Raw genomic sequence first — 25,645 nt, forward strand, 5'->3', positions numbered from 1 at the left:
GTGCATTTAATGTCAACAACACAAACATATAGTGAATAGAAAGTTATCCAGGGATAATGCCATGATGTATTTTGTGTGTGTGTGTGTGTGTGTGTGTGTGCTCGTGACTCTGTAGCTCCGCCCACTGAACTCCTCCGCGAGCTCGGCTGTTTTCAGATAGAATCAGTACAGCGTATCTGTCTTTTATAAATATGATAAAACTAAAGACTCTTCTGAAATATGAAGGATGCAATACTACTCTATAGGTACTCAAGATTATCATGAGACTGGCGATGTGTGTTTTGTATACCCTTTAAATTCAGTCTGAGGAGAAAATGAAGCTTTCAAATTTAAGTTAGATTTAAATTCATTTAAAGTGTTTAGAGAAAACTTGGTTAAGTTGGTCACCATTTAAAATGTTCCTCTTATTACATTTTTGTTAGCTTATTTGTTGTTGCATGTGTTATAGTCCCATTTTTAATATGTAGAAAGGTTAATTTCCATTCATATTCTGATTTCTGATATCAATTTTCATCAGTTGTTTTGAATTTGACCCATGTATTGAGTGAACTGGTGAATTTGACTCATATAGCCTATGGCTATTTGTTTTTGGGTTTGTTTACATATGTTGTTGAATATGTCTGTTTGATAATATGTGTTAGTAAATCATGTTTTTAAAGGGATAGTTCACCCAAAAATGAAAATTCTGTCATCATTTACTCAGGCTCAAGTTGTTCCAAACCTGTACGAGTTTCTTTGTTCTGCTGAACACAAAGGAAGATCTCAGCATACCATAGTATTTTTGTTTCCCCACTACGGTAGTCAACGGTTGCCGAGATCTGCTTGGTTACAAACGTTCATCCAAATATCATCTTTTGTGTTCAACAGAACAAAGAAACTCATACAGGTTTGTGACAACTTGAGGACTAAATGATGACAGAATTTCATTTTTGGGTGAACTAACCCTTTTTATTAATATACAGGATGATTTTTCATAAATCGGGGAAGGCCCATATTACCTGACTGGACCTTAGGGTCAACAAAATTAATAAAGAAAAGAAGAAAAAAAACATCTAGGCATCTAAATTATACGTTTAACAAAAAGTGGCCCACTTTACCTGCATTCACCCTTAATACATGCAGTTAAATGTGACCCCGTTAAGAGTAGTGTAATCATATAATCACAGCTGTTGTCCAGTATTAATTATCCTAATGATATCATATCATAATGTATAACAACAACAATAGCAACTTGGAGATTTTAGCTTTCCAGGGCTCCAATGTCACTTTAATTGGCAAATACATGAAAAAATGTAGACGTTACAACCCTTATTTAATATTAACCAGAACAAAAATGATAATGGAACAAAGCAAAAAAAATAATAATAAAGATTGAAAAAAAAAAAAAAAAAAAAGAATAGACATAAAAACCTTTCCTGTAACATTCTTAAAATATACATAAAACAATTTGTAGAATTTCAAAATTAATTTCTATTTTTCTTTCCCACACACACACACACAAACACACACAGATATGCACTCAAGTGCACAAATACACACACTCTCACACAGAAGCATGATTTTTCTTTTAAAACGTCGTAGAAGACCTGAAGCACACAGTAAGGCAAGACTGGGTTTTGTGGCGGATGCTCTTCACATTCGATTCTTTGGTTAAGATTTGACAGATTAGTCTTCAATGTACAACTCAATAAACAGTCCTCTTTATGCAACATGTGCTCTTCATAATGCAGTGCACAAATGTATATAAACGTACCAAAATATGAAGCCATATCCGACACAGTGTCAAGGCGCTCGTCTTTAAAGTCATATGTACCAACCACTGAAGGTGATTGTGGGTTTAAAAAAATAAAATAAAAAAATTCAACAAGATGGATGCCATGTGTGGATCATAAACAATAAAAAGAGTAATGAATCCACATACTGTATAAGCTAACATTTCAAACCTAGAGTGTTTCTACATTACTGAAAGAACCTGAGAACACATGGATCGGAATAGCCCGGATCTTATTGCACATTTTGATATGGAATTAAAGGTTAATTTCACTTTGTCCTCTTTTGACCAATGGCATGCCTTACCACACTCAAAAAAAGAATGAGAGAAACACTAATTTTACATTAAAATACAATGTTTTTGTTAGGAAAAATACTCAAGCACCCAGTTGAGTGTAGTTGCTTTGGCGATGGTGTAATTAAAAACACTGAAAAAAACGAAAAGCAAGTGTTACATGCTGAGATTTGTTTCGTCTCGCTGTAACCCTGTTATAAAACAGAGAATTTGCCCTCTTTTGTTTTGGACTGTGTAACCTGATCTACTGAATTTTCCTGCTTACTCGCCAGTATGGCGAAGGTAGACACAAAAGTGATAAGGCACTCAAAATGAGGGCGATTAAGTAAAACCATGCATATGTACTGTCTTTCACAATAATCATTATGGCTAAATGGCTTCATTTGGAAGCTTGTTTCCACCAGTGGGGAAAAAAGTAGTTGCGACTTCTCACAATCCTGACTTTTTTCTCGCAATTACGATTTTTATCACAATTCTGAGTTTTTTCTTACAATTGCGAGTTTGTATTCTGCAATTCTGTATCTCACATTTCTGACATTCTCTGGCAGTTTTTAATCAGAATTCCATTTTTCTTCTTGCGATAGTGAGTTTATATGCCGCAATTCAGACTTTTCTTCCTCACAAATGTTACTTTATATCTTACACTTCAGACTTTTCCACTTATTAGTAAGAGTTATTACAATTCTGACTTTCTCTCGCAAATGCGAGTCTATATCTCACAATTTAGATTTTTTTTTTCTGGAAATTGCGAGTTTTTAATCACAATTCTGAATTTTCCTCGCAATTGTGAGTTATATCTCACAATTCTGACTTTTCTGGCAAATGCGAGATTTTATCACAATTGTAAAAAAGAATTTGCGATTGCGACTTTATAAGCCGCAATTCAGACTTTTTTCTCACAATTGCGCGTTTATATCTCACAATTCTAACTTATTATTCAATTCTGACTTTTTTTTTTTGCAACCTCCAGTTTTAATCACATTCTGACTTTTTTCTCACAATGGTGAGTTTATAGTCCGAAATTCAGACATTTTCTTCGCAATTCTCACAACTCTGACTTTTTCTCTCAAATGTGAATTTTTATGCCGCAATTTAGGCTTTTCCCCCCTCGCTAATGTGAGTTTATATCTCACAATTCATTCTATTTCACTTTTTTTTCTGGCAATTGCAAGTTTATTGCAATTCTGACTTTTTTTCTGGCAATTGCAAGTTTATATTTGGCAATTCAGACTTTTTCTTTGCAATTGTGAGCTATTACAATTAAGACAATTCAGTTTTTTTATCAACATTTTTTATCAGTTTTTAAATCACAATTCTGGCATTTTCTTGCAATTGGGAGTTTTTAATCACAATTCGGTCTTTTTCTCACGATTGTGAGTTTATACGCCTCAATTTAGACTTTTCCCAAGCAAATGTTAGTTATATCTCATAATTCTAACTTTTCCACTTTTTTTCCAGCAATTGCAAGGTATCACATTCTGACTTTTTTCTTGCAATTGTGAGTTTTTATTCCGCAATTCTGACTTTTTCCTCACAATTTTTATATTTCACAATTTCAAAGTTTTGTCCTCGCAATCGTGAGTTATCACAATTCTGACCTTTTCTCCCAATTGTGAGTTTATATGCCGCAATTCTGACTTTTTCCTGGCAATAACGAGTTTATATGACGCAATTCATACCAATTTCTCAGAATTGTGAGATATAACCAAGCGGCAACCTCTCCCAGTTTCTCTTGAAGCCAATACGGAAGTGACATAAACTGCAATTCCTCGACTGGCCGCTAGAGACCCATGTTAAATTGCCTAACTTTACAGCAGAAAAAAACATGTTTAGAGTCTGGTAAAAAATGTGGTTTTGGCCTATACGGCTAAATTTGCCCTTCGTGACAACTGTGAGGGGGGTGATTTTTTTTATAACTCATTCGTTTACATTATATAAAGCCTTAAAGTTCTGCATAATTAAGGGTGTGGCCACTTGAGTGACAGGTGGATTGGCGTTTGTCTGCTGTCTGTTAGTCATCATGTCACCTCTTTGCCCATTTTCTGTTCTCCGGGAGTGACACGCGCTGCCAAGATGGCAACGGCCAGCTCGTCCCTACTTTACGCTTCAAAACTGCTCTTCAGAATCCTATGAGTGACGTCACGGACACTTCGTCCATGTTTTTTTACAGTCTATGGATATAACTCGCAATTTGGAGAAAAAAAAAGTCAGAATTGTGAGATGTTGCTATTACCTTTTTCTTTTTTTTGGTGGCAGGGACAAACTTCCATTTTTTAAGCCAAAACTCCGCGGTAAAAATGCTCCAAATGCACTTTGCATATCCATGTAACACCAGGAGGTAGAAATAACTCACACATTTGCACTTTCCAAAACAGAAAATCAAGCCAAATGGAGAGCAAAACTTGCAAAAGTGTGTAACATTCATGTAACTTGCGCTTTCCATCACAACAAACATTCAGTGTCTTTTCCTATACAAAACCACTTTTATTTACAAGACTTTCGCATCCTTCTGAGCACAATCTGAACCCCGATCAAAGGTCAGAGGTATCTGCTTCTGTGTCTAAACCAAAGATTGTGACAAAAGGACAGTCAGAACAAACATATGCTATCACAAAGTTCCTGATTAGAAAAAGACTTGTATCAACCAGCATTCCTTTCCTATTCGCTTACGGTCGCTTTTAAAAAGACCTTTGTGCCTTCAGAGTCTAGTACCATAAACACGACAAGGGTCATAATCAGAATTAACCCACCACACATTTTCAAGACCTCTCCTCTCACAAAACAGTAAGCAAAGGAAGAAATAGAATTATCCCTGAAAGTACATTTCCTTTCCTTTTAAGGAACACGACTAAATATACAACACAACCTAGTGCAGAGGATCCTGGTTTGTGTTTTGTCCATGATTGTGTTTATGAGCTTCAGGTTTGTCTAATTTTCTTTTCCTCTTTTTGTTCGTACGCATTCGATGACTAGCGTCTGGAGGTGTGGGCACAGCGGTCATTCAGTCCTTGACGAGTCTGTAAACGTGATACTGTGCTCCGTGGTCACTTGTAGACACCTCAAACACAAACGCAATGCAAAGCAAAGTCTCTTGTGTGTCTCTGTTTGTGACAACCTGGGGAGGAGAAAAACACTTTAGAAGACTATAGTAACACTAACTTTAATGAAAGCATGATATACACTTGGAAATACATTTTTATTTTGACCATATTACAGCCATAATGATAAATGACTTGCATACAACCATTAAACGCATACATCAGGTCTTCAGTGACCCGGGACGTCATTCACTACCCTCTTCCTCATTCACTTTTTAAAGTTAGACATCAACCTTCTTAGTATTCCTCAATCAATTAATTACATAAATATAACAAAAAGGAAATAATACAATTATAAAGATGTTTTATACCCACTACGTCATGTGGACCAATGCCTATGCGCTGTGAAGGTCAGAAAGCACAATCTTGTCAGGCTTAAGCGATGAAGGAGTAGATGGGCCTCGGCCCAGAGTACCCTAAATGCGTCAGCATCCAATTAGGACACATCCTGTGACACCACAGTCTTGCTCCCAAGAAGGTTCTGTGTTATAGGTGCTAGGAAAAAAGCCCTGAACTTCCATGCTCAACCCTTTATGAAGCAGGGACTCCACAGCAAGAGGACAGCCCAGAGTCCCAAGAGCAGAGCTAACAGGGGAGACTAGACATAGCCTTAGCCAAGTCCATAGCACTACATTTCGCAGCCAAACCAGGCAATAGATTAAATATTGAGTGGCTCACAGCAACTCTACATATAATCCTACCAGACCTTAACACAAACCTAAGGGAGCAGGGTACCGAAGGGAGCTTGAGAAGGAAGATTCCTCAGCTTCCAAGAATATCCAGACTAATGAGCTGGAGAGGCAAAAGAGAATTGGTTACCAGAGAATGGGTCATCAATCCACTTTTTAAATCCTGCTTCAATACCCAATATGATAATTTGGGGCGGACGACAAGCGAGAGAGTGGAAGTTCCTATACCCAATCTCAGCTATCAAGGGCAACCTAACTGAAGGGAGCATGTAATTAAGCATCCCGTTCCTTAAGGACTAGAAGAGGCCTCAGGAGAGAGCAGTCTGCTCTACCCTCAATTCTCCTGAAGGAGAAATAGCAATAAGGAGAAATAGTACTTTTGGGAGATCTGGCGAGAGAGCACAGCGAGTGGAGTGCCTACGGCACCCTCATACTCTCCATTGCTGAAGTAAATCGATGAAGTTAGTCAACACCTGCTACCTCCGTCAGCTGGAGGGAGCCACAGCCGGAGCCTATAACAAACACCTCTTTCTCTGAAGTTCCCTATTACCAAAAGACTTTCACCACTGAACCCCTAGGGGTGCGCTCTACCGGTTAGTCAGGTCTCCTAGGGAAATGAGCCGACATCTTCCCACCAAGCTACTAGCTTCAGTGTAAACCGGAGGGGGAAACAGAGAGCGGGGTGGCGTACCACCTTTCTCAACTACTCTCTGGCAAGTGGCCCTCATATCCTGATGGTTGACCATTCCTAAAGTTCTAGCAAGGAGGCGTAGATGCATATCTGCTCTGTCATTTCATTACTCCTCACGAACCGTTAGGAAACGCACCACACTCTGCCTAACAACACCAAGGGGAGGGCCCCGATTAAAGTCAACAGGTTGCATCTGAGGAGCATGCTGAACAACACTACTCTGGACCAGATAAAAAGCGGATCACCTCAGCTCACCCTGACTTCGCACTCTCACTTAACATTAGTCCATTCTCTGGACAGGAGCATACTGACAACAGCATCGCTCTTGACCAGATAAGATAGCGGATCACATCATCTCACCTCACCTGCTTAATGCGTTCATCCTGCAGGGATAGGAGTGTGGAGCAAAAGCATTAAGCAGGGTCCTCCTAGAGAAGCGACACCACACACCGGCAGTGCTGATGAATGGAGAATGGGTGGATTTCATGGTCTGCAGAGCCCCACTAGCCTAAACTGCCGCCACATATATCTTGCCAAGAGCCAGAGGAGGCAGTTTCCTTTTTTTTTTTTTTTTTAGCATAACGCCTCAGCCTTACCCACCTGTGATCCCACAATCAAAGCCACCATACCGCTTAAACGGACACAGGGCCTGGACTGCGAGGTGCAGACACTTGACTGTCATCCCTCTAGAAAAGAGCCAAACAAGAGCAGAGCTCCCTCACTGTGTCCATCATCCCTTGAGAGAGAATCAAGCTTTATTCTGCAAACGCATTGCTTAGAGAGCATCCAACTCCCTCTAAAGCTTAACACGCTCCAATCAGATGCTCGATTCTATCCTCTGAGAGAACATCAAGCAAGAACAGAGCTCTTATCTTCACATGCACATACAAAGCGGCTTCCTGAAGACAACAAAGCTGTTGGCATGTAATGCAAGCCTTTTATATGCTTGGGCTGTCCATGTGACATTGCTGGACTGCTGTTGGTGTGACTTCACACATGCTTCAGACGCCAGGTTCTGTGGGACCCCATAGCAATAGCACCTGACACAGTGTCGAGTTCCATCGAAAGGGAACTTTTGAATTAGACTGGGTAAACTCAGCCTGATCTGCCGGCGATTTGATTTCGCCCTGCAACTCAGTCTGGAAACCTGTACATTCATTTCTGCTGCTTCTGTTACACTTTTGCGGGAACCAATCACAGACTGGCTTATCCACCTAGAGCGCTATTGGCGGGTTTAACACGATGACGGATAGAGAAGCGATGGGTCGTTGCTCGTTTATCACACCTCTTGTGGTCTATCCAAGGAAGGACTATCCAATTGTGTACAGAGTCATTTAATTTATGCTCGTTGATCACGCCTCTTGTGCAGTAGCAAATACATAGCACACTTCCCAGACTAATCTTAAATTGAGCTTGGTCTGGTGATAGCCAGACAAATTTTGAACAGTAGTCCAAAAAAAAAAAAACATTCAACATACAGTATATCGTGAAATAAACAGGCATTAGTCAAAATAAATTATGCAATTGTTTTTGTTGTGTGCATTCCTCTGTTGAATATGTGATTAGGTCAATTCTTTATCCGTCCATTCTGATTCAACGTCCTTTGTGGAATGTGGCCAGTTCAATTAAAAATCACACTCATGAATTGAAAGTGGCCCAATCTTAAAGGTGCACTATGTAACTGTTTTGTTCAATACACTATCAATCCTTCTTCCAAAATGTGTTTTGGTCTTACCCTGATTCACTATGGTAAGTCCGTTATAAGTGTTTAAATTTTATACGGAGCGGGATGCTTTTCACACAAAATACTCGCGCCACACGTCCATGCGTGTCTTGTCATATCTGTAAATAGAGAAAATTTGCTCCGACTACTTTGACGCATGTGGGAGTGGCATAGGTTAGTTGTCACAGCGATCGAGAAAGGTTGAAAAGGAGCCGCTAAATCTTAAACCTCTGGAGAATCACCCGTTTTAAACAAATGCCGAACAGAGGAAAGTCTAAAGTATGCTGGCAAAAAGAGAACGTGACAGAGGTAGTAATTAAACAAGACTCAACATTGGCTTTTCAGAGATAGCAGAACTGAGGGATTTGGTGTTTAATTGGTGTTGTATTGATCAGATAAATTGCCATATGTAGCTCTCTAATGGATTTCATTGTAAAGCATTATCTATTGAGAAGGCTCATTTCATTATGGTTGTTGTAGCGCTCTACTGTAATTTATTCTCAAGGACATACCGTGTCAATTAATGGGTAAAGCTAGAGGGCCAAAAGTTACATAGTGTACCTTTAAATTCATAATTTTGCCCTTCTCATTCGCTTACCTGCAGTATAGTGAAGTTCTCCAGGACACTGTTCATCATATATTTCTCTGGCAGGTGCTTCAGTTTATGGATGAAGTTGATCATATATTCACACATGGGGGAGCGATGGATCCGATAAACGTACCTCCCGCCCTCCACACGAGCATACTCTGTCTAGGGTTCAAAAAGTCAAACTATAGATGCTGATTTTTCTTTGAAACCACTACCATCTACAGTATAATGACAAAAACACAGTGGCCTAATTATGAATAAATGGTAAACTCACTTCAACTTTCTCTACCACCTGCTTCCCAAAAGAACAGACTTTAGTGGACACGGTGATGGTCATGTTTTCAGCACTGCTGTACTGACTGCTGACCCCATAGAACGAGCCTGCGCCATCCTGAACATTACTACTGTTCAGATCAGCCTGAAACAGATGACATAAAAGTCAGTTGTTATCTCATTATCTCAGCTATATAAAGAGGTGAATGTATTGACGTATCAATTTACAAATGCATAACCTACACTGGGGTTTTCAGTATTTTCAATGTTGTCAATTTTGTAAGAACAGATTAACAGAAAAACTCACCCAGAACTTGACCAAAAAGAAGGCGTTCTGAGGGCCTTTCTCATACAGCTCCTTCAGCCCTCCTTTCTTCTCTGGAAACTTGTCGTAGATCTGACGGATGTCCACGGCCTCCAGGAGAGGGTCTGTGTACGAGGGGTTTGTCTGGGCGATGTGGACAAACAGGTGCTTGCTGTACTGTGGATTAACAGGTGAAGAAGTAACAATTAATGCGAAGCATTAAAATAAAATGACATTCTTGAAACGCATTATGTATGTTTTTGTCTTGTAAGGGCTGGTTTACACAGAATGCGTTTTTGCTCTTAAAAACTTAAGACGCAGGGTAGTGGAACGAAAAAGAAGTGCGAGGTCTAAGGTTAAACTTCTTTTAATCTTAAATGCATCTGGGTCTTTAGCAAGCCGGATCTATATCTAACACGGATGGATGTCTACCTGTCGTGATAATATAAAACTCTCCTGATATTAGAGTAACAATTACAGAAGAATAAAATAAAGCATATGAATGGGAAAACAGGCATTTTTATAATTGTGTATTTTTATTATGCCCTAGTAAGACACTGATAGATGGTTCAGGTGTGTTTATTTAGGGTTGGAGCTAAACTCTGCAAGACAGTGGCCCTCCAGGACCGAGTTTGAAGACCCTTGCCCTAAAGGGACATGGTGAAGGGAAAAAAAAAAGCGAGCGAACACAAAGTTTCTCGGGGGAACTGTTGGAGAATTACACTGGTTATATGAAATAGAACCAGGATATGCATCAATAAAATAATGACTGGGCCTTCTGCAATGAGTGTGTCCTGGAAGATAATGGAAAACTACTGGAAGATTCCATCAGTTGCTGTATGGGCTCGGATGTGAGGCGCGTTTGGAGACCAGTGGAGCGCTCAGAGAATGGTACATATGATGTGTTGTTAAAAAAAGAGAAGCTCTGGGGATTTTCCGCTAGTAAATCTAAAAGATGCAGAGGTTTGCATTTAAATGTTGCGAAATCACAAGGTGGAGCTAGAAGAGAAAAAAAAGTTGGAAAGTTGCCCATTGGATGAGGGGAGATAAGAAAACAGAATATATGATGGAGTTATGGAAAAATCAGATGTTCAGCTGGCATATCACTTTGTTGTTCTGACAATAAAGTTAACATCCTCTGAGACCTGGAACTTCGACTCAAATGCTGAACTGAGAGAACTTATGCCACAGCATAATGCATAATTTTTCCTCTCATCTCATATTTTCTTTCCACCACCTTTCACTGTAGGAGATCCTTACAAAAAAAACAAACTTAAAATAAAAGCGAATTCAAGATATTAATAAATACTATAATAGTACACTGTAATTTTTTTGTTACCGTAATAATTATTTTAATAATTATGTTTCTTCTTAGGTCCTATTCGAGATTTCGCTGCGTCTTAGTATTGATGTTATAAACGCCATCCAAACGCTCACTCACAGTGTCAGGGTCTCTCTGGACCTCCATGAAGGCAGAATACTCCAGCATACGGAGTTTACCGGAGGCGATGGTCCGGTCCTGCCACACAGGCATGGCAGTGGACGGGGGGAGGGAGGTGGGCAACTGCTCATAACCTGTTGAGAAAACATGCTGGTTTAGGCCTGGTGGTCAGTCTGAGTTCAGATATAATCCCAGCACTGCTCTTACTTGATATGGGCGTAGGCAGTGGAGGCTGAAGGCTGGAGTACGGATTCGGTGCAAAGGGCTTGATGCTAGAAAAGCACAGAGAAAGATCAGCAGGCTCTCGCAACAACACTGTGATTAGATCAGGTGTCAGTCTTGTAGAAATACTCACTCCTGAGAAGGTCCAGGCTGTCCTGGGATGTGGCCGGGCCAAAACTACACAGCAAAACAGAACAGAACAATGGAAAATTGAAGGTTAAGTTAGAGAATTGAGGGTGACTGGTCCTTTGACTCTGAACTAACCCTGGCTGGAGGAGGGTAGGGGTGCTGAGAAAGAGGAGCCATCTGACTCTTCATGACGCTGGCAGAAACGATCTGAGCCGAGGACAGAGCGGCCATGTTCTGCAGGGCTTTGTCTTTGGAAGCCTGATCCTGAGAAAGATGCAACAAGGGCTTCATTAGGAGCACAGTTCGCTGGGAAAGGAACTTCAAAAAAAGGATTGAAAGAACTTAAAAACTTTCATAATACCACTTTCTAAGATGCATTTTACTATTATATTATATTACATTATATTATATATTATATTTAGGGATCTAAATCTATGACATATCTCTAGTAGAATATTATATTATATATTATATGTCTAAATTTAGGGCATATCTAATAGCCAATTTCGAACTAATGATCTGCATTCTACATATAACATTGGATTATATTTATGGTTTTTAATTAACGTTCAAGACATGTATTTAAAGAAATTCATTATAATTATACTACTGCTAATAATAATAATAATAATAATGTGTATTAATACTACTAAATATTAATAATAGCTTGGATATAGCTAGGACTTGGATATGTACACTACCGTTCAAAACATTTTCGTTCAAAGTTTTTTTTTGTTTCGTTTTTTTTTAAAGAAATTAATACTTTTATTCAGCAAGGATGCATTCAGATGATACGAAATGACAGTAAAGACTTTTATACTGTTACAAAAGATTTCTATTTCAAGTAAATATTTTTATTTATCAAATAACCATGAAAAAGGGATCACTTTCCATAAAAACATGATCATTTTTAAAAAAACAGCAAATCAGCATATCACAGGAATAAATTACATTTTAAAATATAGTACAATAGAAAACAGTTATTTCAATTTGTAATAATATTTCACAATTTTACTGTATTAAACTGCATTTGATAATGCAGCCTTGGTGAGCAAAAGAGACTTCTTTCAAAAATAACAATACAACAAAAACCTTTGAATTGTAATTTTAGTGCAAGAACTACATGCTACATGGTTTAGACAAACATGCAAAAATCATGCTTCTAAAGGCACGTGTGATGCATGATATTGTGCTTGCATTTGAATCCAGCCACCAAAACAAATGCATTATTACAAACTATAATAGCACAGAACACTTGAACAGCTTCAACATTCAGCCGAGAGAAAGAATTAGACAGAATGAAGGACACAGAAATCTGTCCCAACCAGGATATAAAGTGATAAATAAACCAGATAAAGTGTTTTTAAACACTGCAATTTAAACCATAAACCATTTTTATTCATTTTCTTTTAAATATCTTTACGAGTTTTGTACAAATAGGTACATAGAAGAGACTAACAAAACAGATGATTGGTAAAATAAAACCTCACATAAGAACACTTTCAAAGTACTGTACTTGTTCCAAGTTTGCAGCAATAAAAAATAAAAAAATAAAAATAAAATTAAGCCAAAAATGAAATTGAAAACAGCAATAGTGGTTGCTAAATTCATCCACACTGTGAAACGGGCGACACTGGCAGCCAAAGCACGGAGCTGCACAAACTGAAGCTCAAATCAGTGAAAGCGGAGCGCCTGCATGTGTCGGTGCGGATAAAGCTCTGCAGGCAAAGCAGACTCAAAACATTTCACTTACCAAGTTCATGGCCTAAAATTGAAAGGAAGAGAAACTGTTAAAAAAAAGCTGCTGAGAAAAATGGATCAGATGACACACTGATCAAATGACTCAGGTATGCCGAAAGGCTTGGGCTTTCTCTTCTGACACTGTATGTTCAGATACCACAGAATAGTGCTCTCTCTCTTCAACTACTCCATTCATTGCCCCTTTCACCCACTGTTGGAACAAAGTGAACCAACGACTTCCTGAAATAACAATCACAGTTCTCCATTTCACATCTTTAAGGAGGTCATGTGATTACTTCCTCTCTTACCAGACTCGGCTGAAAAAAGACGAATTATTATAACCATGCAAAAAAAACAAAAAAAAAACAACGGTATATGCTTGTGTATATTATACGTATTCATAGGTATCAAATAAGGATGTTTATAGAACAATGTTAAATAAAACAATAACTACTGTACATTATGTAATATGTCAACAAAAAAAAATTCTGCTGATTTTTTTGGACATTATATCAAATAATCCATCCATCCATCCATCCATCCATCCATCATCAATCAGATAATTCATCCATCCATCAATCAATCAATCAAATAATCCATCCATCCACCCATCTATCAATCAAATAATCAATTTATCCATCAATCAACCAATCACTCAATCAATCAAATAATCCACCCATCCATCATCCATCATTCATCCATCAATCAATCAACCAACCAATATATCAATCAAAATCAATCAAATAATCCATCCACCAAATAATCTATCCATCCATCCATCCATCAAATCAAATAGTCCATCCATCCATCAATCCAATCAAATAATCCATCCATCCAATCAAATAATTAATCCATCCATCCATCATCCATCAATCAAATATTCCATCCATCCATCCATCCATCCATCCATCCATCAATCAAATACTCCATCCATCCATCCAATCAAATATTCCATCCATCCATCCATCCATCCATCCATCCAATCAAATATTCCATCCATCCATCCATCCATCCATCCAATCAAATATTCCATCCATCCATCCATCCATCCATTCAATCAAATAATCTATCTATCCATCCATCCATCCATCCATCCATCCATCCATCCATCCATCCATCCATTCAATCAAATAATCCATCCATCCATCAATCATAAAATAATCCATCCAATCCATCATCTCAGTTAACTATAGACCCGATATAGTCCGGCTATGAGTAACCCATTTCTAGCCAAAATAACCTTGAATTTGGTTTAATGTCGTTTTTGCCAAAATAACTTGCGATATGTATGATATTCCATCATGTAAGCGTCAAGCTACGCCTTTGTTTTGAATAAATGACCTCTAGCGGCGAAAACGTACATATTGTGTCTTTAAATTTTTATTGACAGACATTGACATTGTTCTAGCCTAGACGTCAGGGCTGTGTTTGGACGGCTATTAGACGTCTGCGCCGACACAGATTTGATTGTTCCGCTGTGATCTTGTCAAAGGATTAATAGACAAAGGCAAATTGTTTCCCATGGGTGTTTGAATTGAGATCGCCATCTTTTAACGATTAATCGTGCAGCTCTAATTTTTTGTCTGTTTTTTTAATGCAGATTGTCTTACAAAGGAGAATTATACAAGCAGAAGCGATTTATCAAAACAAATCAAGTAGCGCTACTACACCAAATTTAAATTGGAATATGAAAATGCTGTGTACATACATGTGAATATGAGTATACATTTAAATCACAGACAAAAAAGTAGAGATGAGTAGAGGTTTGGGTTATGGAGGTCAAGATAAGTTAGAGTGGGAGCAAAAAATAAATAAATTCTTGGTTCAATCAGGCATCGCATAGCAGCACATCCTTATTTAGAGTTAGACGCGTTCATGGGTCAACATATGTTGTTGATCCTGGAAAAACATTCCTGTCTGAAAATGTAGTCCTAATCCCTACCCCTAAATCTACCCATAAGTTATCCTTAAAATCAGAAGGAAGTGTTGGTGAATAACACTAATATAGAAGCACCTAACCCTGGTTGTAAGCCTAAACTTTAAAATTGTACCTCAAATCTGATTGGTTGGAATGTTGTTCCAGGATCAACATAGATGCTATATGGCAACACAACTAGAAAGTGATGCAATATTCAGTCGGCCCCCAGAGGGCGACACTACTTTGCAAGCATGCTGCTCAATTCCCTCACAATGTATTTGTTTCAATGAATGCCTGTAAACAATGAATGCTAAACATCAGAAGTCATTATAACATTCAGGAGGTGTTACAGATAGGAAAGGTTGGTGACTTAAAGAAAAGCCAAGGCACTCTGAACACAGCACAGGTCAAGAGCAGAGCAGACTGCAGTGAGGCGCATACCTTCAGCTTAGACTGAATCTCGCGAGATTTTCTCCGCGCGAGAACCTGCAGATGGCTAGACACCTGCAGGAAGGAAGTCAGAGGAGGGAGAAAGGAAGGCAGGGGAAAAAGAAAAGGGAAGAGAGAAATTGAACAGAGAGTGAGTGAAAAGAAGCCACTAGGTGGCGTCATAGCCATACCTTAATGCCTGCTTGATATTCCCGCATTTTCTTCCTGGCTAACACCTGTATGTGACTAGACACCTGAGGCAAAACAGGGCCACAGACATTTGATATATCATATAATCCAACAAATATATATATTTTAACAAATCTGTCAAAAGATCTAAATGACCATTGAACCTTAGACTATACTTTTTAGAACAGTAATGCATTGCAGTATCAGTGATCACAACACTCATAGAAGACTCAACACTTTGTGCCTAAAATGTTCTATATAAAGGACAAATGTCTTGTTAAACATGGAATTATTATCCAATCATTTATGACATTTTTAATAAAAATTACAAATATGTGATAAATTGTGATAAAGTACATACAATTTAATTATAATTAAGAATAAGCTAAATTATTTAGTTAAAACTAAATCCATAAAATTAACCCGTGTGTGTGTGTGTGTGTGTGTGTGTGTGTGTGTGTGTGTGTGTGTGTGTGTAGCAAGTTGTTGTCTCATTAGTTGTGTCATCAGGTTGTCGTAAGCGAAGTAAGCAAATCTTCTGACACTGTCAGAATTTCATCAGAGATCAAATTTGATCGCAATAGTCATTGGCGAACATGTCAAACTAGTGATCAAATACTTCATATTTTGGCCTAGGATCAGAGGAATCTTAGGATTCACAAAATTTGTCTCAGACGGCCAAATCGTGGCCAAAATCATACAATGTGAACCCGGCTTTAGATATAGGTAAATACTACAATCTGACACTTGTTAAGTTTATTTTTAATATTTATAGTGTGATATTAAAGTTTCACTATGTAGTTTTTCCAGCTGTACGCTTAAATAACTGAATAGTATTTTGCGAAATGTTTAAATTTAACTGACATGACATAAATAACAATAATACTAATAATACTAATAATAAATGAATTATGTGTGACAAACATACGTGTGATGAGAAAACAAGTGTGATGTTTGCTTTTGTGCATTACAGCATCCACACCAATAGGTGTCAGTATAGACTTTACTGTTATTTCAATCAGCTAAACCAAAATACTTACAAAAAATGATGTAGTGCAATTTTAATGCAGGAAATCTCTAATTTAAAGTACTCTCATACACAAACAAGATGTAACACTGTAGTTTAATCAAAAGAGAAATAACAGAAATACATTGGCTAGCATAAGTTACATAATAAACAAGCCAAAAAAAAAAAGACTTAAGAGAATTAATGACTGCATTAATTAAAAGTATCATGATGTAATTAAACCAGAATATGGTCATAACCTTTGACTTGACTTGGTGTACCCATTCAAACAAGTGGTACTAGAAACATTAAATCACATTACCTGTTTCCGTGTGCGGGTTTTCCCTGTCCGCAGCTTTATGTACCTCGCTATCAACTCATTTCGACCTGGAAAAGCATCAATAAGAAACACAAAATTAGCAAAGATGTAGAAAATATGAATAATGATGTAACTGAAAACAGATATGATATGAACATTTATAACACAAAGTGCACTACCACCACAAGGTCATGGGTTTAATTCCCAGGAAAAAAAAAACATTAGGCTAACTGACAAATGTACAGCAAGAAGATTATGTAATGCAAGTCACTTTGGAAAATATATTTTTCTCTTCACATATGTAATTGAACACTTCAATAAAGCTGGTGGGAACGAAGACTCCTATACACAGAAAAGCACATGGAATGCAGTAATGCCTTCACCAGCAATATCACAGTAGGGTGTAAAGCCTCCGATGAGACCATTAGTTTATTAATAGACCATTGAAAGACAAGGCTTGTGACAGATGAGTCAGGTGATATGGGTGGTGACTTGGCAAAAAAAAAATAGGGCCACCATGTGTCAGGGCCTTGACCAATCAAGCTGCTCCGAGTGGACAAATGTTTTCATACAAAGAGCTATTTATTAAATGAGTACAATAATAAATCTGTTTGTGTAATGGCATTAATATAATGATAAGGGGAAAGGGACAGGGACAGGAAACAAGGAAGATGTGGGAGGAGATACATTGAGGTTTCTTGAGGATTTCATCACAGTTTATAAAGGGTTGACCTTGTGAACAGCTGTGCAAAGTTTCAACTGTGAATCTTTCTTGACACCCTCACCCTCCTCCCACTGGCATCCCACTGACTGACAGCCGGACCGCCTGGACCCAACACAGGAAACCCTGCTCCCTAACCGCAAGCCATATAACACCAGGGACTCATATACAAGCATGTCACCAGCAAACAACATGTTTGGACATTGTGAATGTGCAAACAAACGGAGAGATCTGGGATAAGTCAACCCAAATAAAAAAATGAAGTACCATGTTCCTCTTCATGGGACAGTCTGATCGCCACAAAGAATGGATCTTTTTCCTGAATTCCGATATCTTCTGATATACATTAGCCAGGCCCATTAATAGACCAACTGTGTGGCGCTAAACACAATCACAAGAAGTTTCAAACAATTCCTCCTTTTTCATTGGTCATTTTGAATGGATAGTCCCACCCCAAACTCCAATGGTGTTAGTTGGGGCCAAGGTGGGTCTCTCAATAAATAGACTAATAGACCTTTATATCATTTAGGGAGATTTCACACTGGCAGTTTAGTTCAAAACAGAGCACGGTTCGCATGAAGAATTGGTAATGTCATGCGGACACAAGAGCGCACCGGGTACCGAACTAGACACTACCTGTAGAAGGTGGACTGAGTTTGGTTGAACTGGAACCGTGGTGTGATTTGCGGATATGTGAAAACAACTCGGTCGTGCACTTGTTTGGGAAGTAAAACTGGCCAATTACATGTAGCCAAAACACATGTAGAGTAAGACAATGGTGATGACTAAAGGCCATTGCATACTCTGCAAGAACAGAGAAAAAAAAAAGTTCTCGCTCCCAAGGTTGCGAGAACAAAATGTCATCAAAAGAATGGCTCACAGTCAGCTTTCTCCTCAAAAGAATCAGTTTGCAAGCAGCAGGAAGCCGCCTACAATGTGAAGCACATATAGTGGACACAAGTATCATTCACTCTGCTGCATATAATATCACCAAATTAATAACAAATCACAATATAAGGGACTTTTGCAGCGGAGGAACCTTTTCATAGATCCTAGAACTATTGGTGGAAGTGCCCGGATTTTGGCATGTTCACGCCACTGGAACTAGGAACGATTTTACTTCTAGGAACTCCTTTTGGGGGAACTAATTTAGCTCCTAATTCAGATTAGGGTCTAACCCAACACAATACGAACTACCAGTGACGTAAGTGTACGCTGATTGGCCGAACACACGCGAAACACCAGCACCCACCCTTTTTTTAAAAAGCTGTCTACATGCACAGATTATATCCTATATATTTACTCCAGAAATGAACTCTAGGGTCATGGAATACAGTGATATGGACCTTTCAACCTCAAAAGAAACTTTGAGGTGACCAAGAGAAACATGATTATGTATTTCCTCTCAACTAGCAACATTGGACATCAACCACACGGCAAACACTAAGACTTTTTCATATACTGTCTACTTTCTTTGTATAACAGTTTTATCTAATAACGTATTAGACAGGACTGTAAATTAAACAGATCGTAAACTAATGAAGACAGAGTGTGAATGTGAGAGTGTGTGCTCAGGCTCTGGCATTCTCAGCACTGTCAAAATAAAGGTCCTCCGCGATGTCAAAATAAAAGTCACAACAACAAGCATGGCTTACATCACTTCCTACTGGTGGGGCGAATGCAACCAGGAAAATGGCCCTTGGGGAAACATTTAGTTATCAAGAAACCACCTTGGTGGCTAGTTCCTAGAATTAAGTTCCTAGAACTACCTGGTGGCCCAACTAAATGTGTTCGTGTGAAAACCCTATTAGTGCAGAAATTACACACATTACGCAGATACCAACAGCTCTCTACATATCAGCCTTGACTATTTAAATACCAATATAGGTTGTACAGTTGTTCTTTGAAAGTTTGAACGGCGTAAGTGCTTGATGCCAAGATGATACGACGAGAGATGTCCAGTGTTTTGTCACACCAACCGGAACAAATTAGAGCCTCTTCAGTTTAATTTAATTATACACTACTGATGAAATGACAACACAAGCGAATGTCAAAGAGGATTAGCCAGTCAGACAGCCGGAGTAAGAAAGAATCATCCAGACAGTGATAGACAGAATATGTGTAAAAGAGAAGACAAACATCTTGAGTTCCAGACACACAGAGGAGACTGATAGAGAGAGAGAGAGACTCTGGCTCATACCCAGCAGCCTTGAACTCCTGAGCCACAGCCAAAAGCTTTCAAAGGGCACCTAACTACCCCCCAGGCCACAAATAGCGTGTTTACGGCCCTAAATGAAATGCTGCACTTCCTGGGAGGCTTGGAGAGGAAAAAAAGACAGATAAGACTGGGAGTGTGTAGAAGGGAGTGAGGAAGAAGTCAGCAGATAGACAAAAAACATAGAGATGAAACACGACGAGGGAGGAACAGAAAGAGATCTCAGATGTAAATCAGAAACACAGAAGCATCTAGCTTCACAACGCATGTACATATATCTATGAAGATTACTTGATAGGTTCATTCATCTTTACAAGTAGTCCTTTACCAAAGTGCCTTACAGTGTACTTATTATATCCCAAGAAACAAATCACATTGGAGAAACTAGTCTCATTCCTACAGGTGTCATGATGTGCTTTGCTTAAGGACATGATGGTAATACTCATGGGTTGCCGCTTGCTGTCTAAAGTTTTTGAGGCCATACGTTGTTAAGTTAGATTATTGGATTGTTGGAGTACATCTTACAAGAAAATATATATTTCAGTGTTTCTACATCAAAATGTCACCTTTAATTAAATGGGTTACTTGCAGGTTTTTTTATTATTTGTGAAATTTCCAAGCAATTTCTGAGTGAAAATTATTACTGCACCATTTTTTTTTTCAGTGCAGGGGATTTGCTTCCTACTTTTGGAGCGGTGTCCTAGTGATTAACACACTTCAAAGTACTTCAGACACATTGAGGTTTCATGGTCATGTGGGAGATTCAGGGATGAATCCAGCCTACATTGTGTCTCTTTCCCTTTCCCCTAAATGCATGAATGTTTCACCGATGATTATTACATATTCTGGTCTTTAGCGACCTGGATCTGTATCTAACGCGGATGGATTTCTACCTCTTGCGATAATATAAACTCTCCTGATATTAGAATAACAATTACAGAAGAATAAAATAAAGCATATTTTGTGACCTTTTGGAGCTTGGAAGGGTTCAGTTTGAGCAGATGTTTTAAACCATCATCACTGTCCTCAGTACATTCAGGATTTGCCAGGATTTCACCATCTCAAATTTATTCCCAAAACTAACATCTTCAACATCAATATTTTGATCTCTGACAGCTTGTTCACCAGATCCACCATCAAGTGACAGTGACAGTAATATTTGACTGCGTTCAGTTCTTGCTCTGCAGTAAATCTCTGAGACATTTCAAGCTTTGCTTATAATTCTTCCTATTCTTTTGTTTTCTGCCTGCAGTAACTATGAGTAAAACGTCACTTCATCATTGTGTGTCAGACACCTTGAGGAATAAAGGTGAATTTCACTTATTCAGTCATCAAAGATTAAATTATTGTTGTGCAGAAAAAATATACTTACACTGTTACACACAGTCATTAGCGACCCTGTAATTTCTACAAAAAAATGAATGGGAAAACAGGCATTCTTTTATATATATTTTTTTTCTTTTTCTGTTATATTGTTAATAATAACTTAATTGATGAATTTTAAGAAGGTTGAGTTCTAACTTTAAAAAAATTTATGAGGAGGAGGGTAAAAATGATGTCCCGGGTCACTAAAGACCCGAGGTATGCGGTTAAGGTTTTACTTATCCTGCCCAAAAGTAAAAATTTGCTTCGAAGTCTACCAGGCAATGCTTACAGACAAGCACACCTAACCCTTCAACAAGGACCATTTACAACAACTACCTTCAAGTACAAACAAGCAACTGACTTCCTGCCTCTTTGGTAGAAAAATTAAAGGCTGACCGTTCCACTGACAAAGTGCTGAGTATAAAAAGATATAAACTTCCACTTCATATCAATGTCTGCATAAATACTCCCGCAGAAGTGACTGAGGTTGAGCCAAAGGAAAGTGCTGATTTGCTCCCAGATTCCTCTAAAGTACATCCAGGAAAAGCAGGAGTGAAATAAAAACCTGCTTCGTTTAATGGCTCTGGCCTATCCTCCTTTCCTGAAATCAGAAAGGACAACTTGCACTCCAGCTGGGATAAGTATGTGAGACAGTATGTGCATTTGCGCAATATTTTCAAGCATGTGAAGGTGAACCCAGGCTCTGGTCTTCAATTGTGTCAGATAACTAATTGCAAGACTTTTTGGACTTGTCCTGTGGGTCACTTGGCAAGAAGCCTGTAGAAAGAAGTCAGTGAGGATGATGATTAGCACCTTACCTCTTCTATTTTCCATCTCTTTCAAAGATAATTTTTCACCTTGACAGTTTCCTCCCAAAGTTCACCCTGGTTAACCCATCATCCCACCAGATGTGTATGTTTATTGACGAAAACCACCTGCATTTTAATAACTCTCCCACAACCCACCTGTTAATTTTGTCCAGCTGTAAAAGACTGGAAACTGCCAATCAGAGTAAAAACCAAACCAATTCCCAATCGAAAGCAGGTGCCATGACATCCAAATTACACTCTCACAGAACTGTTGCCAGTCTACTGGCATCTTATATTGTTATCATTTTTCTTCTCATGATTCCCAGACAAAACGTTAAGATGTGCTGTATTATGTTCTAGCAAATCTCAAGGTAATGAGATAGCAATTCCAAATGTTGTAGTTCCTTGACTGTTTCAATAGGGACACTAGAACTTGAAACCTTCTAAATACATGAGCTTCACCTGAATGAAGACTCCAAATGTTTCTACAGGTAGTTGCTCAGGCTCTCCCAAACTCCTAAAACCTGCCAAACCTTGACCCGTTTTTTTTTTTTTAAATATTATCTTAATATGTCACAGGCTGCTCTACAGTAGTGTCCCTGTGCTTTATACTGACACCTACTGGCACGGATGCAGCATTTGCAAATAAAATTGAGAACATTTTAAACTGCATATATATACATTTGCAGTTATCAATGCCATTATAAAACGACCCTAGGCATGATTAATGTATTCCACAACTGAAAGTGTCTGATAATAGGGGTGACTGAGATCAAGTAAGCAGTGTTCAGCTGCTCGTATAATCTTAACATGACAGCCTCCGTGAGGGGTGAGTCGCCCTATCCAACTTAAAATTTATTTTTCTAGGCCATGACTGGATACTTCATCTTATGTACATTGTGTATATACTACCAATAATTGTAAAATGCATATGTAGTCACTACAGAAATGGAGATGCACCTTGTGAAAACTATATAAAAATACTTTTTTTAGAAAGTGGACAATAATTACTTGGTGCGCCTACTGCGGCAAAACTGATAATTAAAATATGTGATTTATTTACGACATACCTTTGGAACCTTAAATATGTCACATATTTACCCTCTTTCTAGAACTGTATATTGTGGAAGAGGATAGAACAAAAACGTGGATTACCTAATACAGAAACAGGTTCTTTAGGTGATTTCTTGAGATTCAGGGGAAGACATGCAATCATAAGTTCACTCAGCACCAGAAGAAAATAACTGAAGTTCAGTAAATAGTGATTAGCAATATGACGTAGATAGGCGTTTACATGCACACGTAGATAGAGATATTTCAGGAAGATCCTGTCTGAACCACTGGATATCCTGCAGAACATGTTTTGACTTGTTCTGAAACAGATACGGACACACACCTAAATTGTCAAAACATGCAAGTTGGAGCAGGAGGAAAACTGGACAGTTGGTCCATCTCCACTGAGAGAGATTAAAAGGTCGAAAACATTTTCAAAAGATACCATCTCACAATATCACTTCAGGCTAGCACTTATCTAAAGTGGAGAACACCTGAAGAACACAGTTCCTAGAGCATGAACTCTCTCTTCCTGAAATGAAGCCCTTCGAACACAGTAGGAGAGTGTCCACACCCTAATTTTTGACAACCCTGAGGAGCAAACCTCCCCCTATTGACCCTTCAGTTCTCAAACTCTGCTCCTCCTCAGTTCGCTGTAGTCTGTCCCATCACGTTCATTGTTTTACTCAGTACTTTCTTTCATTTAACTTTTTGCCTCTTTTTATTTTTAAACAATTAGGTCACACTTAACTCTTTCCTCGCCAGAGTTAAATTATTTGTAGTTGCAAGCCAGCACAAGCATTTTTGATCATATTCACAAAAATGTCATGGCCTCCAGAATATTTTTTGTGTATAAATATGTAAACAGTCAATATATAACAAAAGTAAGAACAGACCCTCTGCTTTAGAAAAAAAAAACAATCAGCTGAGAAAATTCACGTTTTTGTCAAAGATGTCAGAGTGATGATCAAAACATAGATGGAGTTTAAAATGAAACTACCTAAACCATTGATCATCATTGAATCTGCTATGCGAGTTGCTTTTGTGACGTCACAATCGTGTTGCATTGTGGTCTATGGATCTGCCTGAAGTAAACATATGAGTAGACTCACTCCCTCAGTCAAAATGAAGGGGTTGAGTGTCAAAACTTCCCTTGTCCACTTGACAAAGTTGAACACACTTCAAAATGGTGGCAGGGATTCCCCCGAGGGGATGTGCTTAGGGAAGTTTTCGAGTGCATGTCTAAAAGTGGAGTTAAATGCAGCCCGAAATCTAAACATTAGGCCACTATTTGAGGGGACAGCCAATTGAAGTGGTGTCCGAAACCATAGTGGACGTTATTGAGTGCACTCATTCAATCCCACAATGTACCACAATGAGTGTAACACTGATGTATGCTTTACATGTTATAACAGTTGGTAAATGATTGTAAAATCGTTCGTGTTCGATTTTAGGGTCTTATTTCCCCCGCCTTTTTGTTTTTCAAATCTGTAACTGTCAAAGCCACCTCATTACTGATTTGTTTGGAGCTCAGCTATACAACTACACAGACTGTCAACACACTCTCGACAGATAGGCCTAAATTATTTATTTCTTAAAACTTCTATACATTTTAACTTTAACAAGTGGTTTCCAACCAATCATGTCTTTTTCTCTTTAACCGAACATGCAAGTGTGAGACGCTCTATTCAGTTAAGGATACTCATCTTCTCTTCTCCACAGAGTAAGAAACAGAGATATTGAATTTATGAATATTACTTTATGCCTAAACCCAGTCACAAAAAAAAAACATTAAAGCTATGCCATGACTTTATATCACTTTTTCCCCCTTCTATCATGATCAATGTCAATTTTTATTTATTAATGTATTCAGCTAACAACTGTTGTTAGATCGCTGCCATTTTTCTACAATTTGGCAGGTCTTTTTTATTTTTATGTAAAACCCAAATAGAGGCAACACCATATAAGACCAGGCAGATAGAGGGCTACAATATATTATATATATTATATATATTATATATATATATATATATATATATATATATATATATATATATATATATATATATATATATATATATATATATATATATATATATATATATATATATATATATATATATATATATATATATATATATATATATATATATATATATATATATATATATATATATATATATATATATTTATTTAATATTAACACTAATAATAATAATAGTTTTCTATTTAGCATCAGAAAGGGTTCTGCTATTGTTACAAGCCAAAGAACCCTGATTTGGTACTATTTAGAACCATTTTTCTTAAGAGTGTATGAGCACCACGGCACAACATTCACTAACCGATGCCCCATGGTCCAGACATTTGCACCCATCTCTTGCAAATTAGCCAATTCATCTCAGCAGCAGATCTCAGTGAAATCTCCCCAGAAGATCCATCACATCTGGGAAGCTTGTGCAACTGAGATGATGTCATGCGCCCTCTCTGAGAAGGTCCTAATTCAAAACTTCATGTGAAAACACAACCGTAACTATCAACAAGTTCAGTAATAAGCTACTAACATAAAAGGATGCATAATGATGAACAGAGCCACAAATTAGCCTAATTCAGAAAAGACCTTGAGATCATTTGCTAAGCATTAGCATTGATATTTTATT

The 25,645-nt window shown here is 38.0% G+C and overlaps 1 protein-coding gene across 4 annotated transcripts in view; it reads right to left on the bottom strand.

The window, feature by feature from the left end:
• Positions 1-931: 931 nt before the first annotated feature.
• Positions 932-25,645, bottom strand: part of tead3a (TEA domain family member 3 a) — a 50,075-nt gene continuing 25,361 nt past the window's right edge. Inside the window, exons 3-13 of one of the 4 annotated variants that reach the window (XM_079802964.1) lie at positions 16,829-16,893; positions 15,324-15,386; positions 12,978-12,989; positions 11,360-11,488; positions 11,229-11,272; positions 11,081-11,145; positions 10,874-11,007; positions 9,436-9,609; positions 9,130-9,273; positions 8,865-9,017; positions 932-5,180 (exon numbers count right to left, since the gene is read on the bottom strand). In XM_079802964.1, coding sequence (XP_079659090.1) covers positions 5,067-5,180; positions 8,865-9,017; positions 9,130-9,273; positions 9,436-9,609; positions 10,874-11,007; positions 11,081-11,145; positions 11,229-11,272; positions 11,360-11,488; positions 12,978-12,989; positions 15,324-15,386; positions 16,829-16,893 — 1,097 coding nt within the window. In that variant the 3' untranslated portion in view covers positions 932-5,066. Of the gene's footprint in view, positions 5,181-8,864; positions 9,018-9,129; positions 9,274-9,435; positions 9,610-10,873; positions 11,008-11,080; positions 11,146-11,228; positions 11,273-11,359; positions 11,510-12,977; positions 12,990-15,323; positions 15,387-15,502; positions 15,566-16,828; positions 16,894-25,645 lie in introns of all 4 variants that reach the window. The other 3 variants (XM_079802963.1, XM_079802965.1, XM_079802966.1) reach the window with 3 other exon arrangements.

Source organism: Gobio gobio (assembly GCF_949357685.1).
Source record: "Gobio gobio genome assembly, chromosome: 21".
In the NCBI taxonomy this organism is placed as follows: Eukaryota; Metazoa; Chordata; class Actinopteri; order Cypriniformes; family Gobionidae; genus Gobio; species Gobio gobio.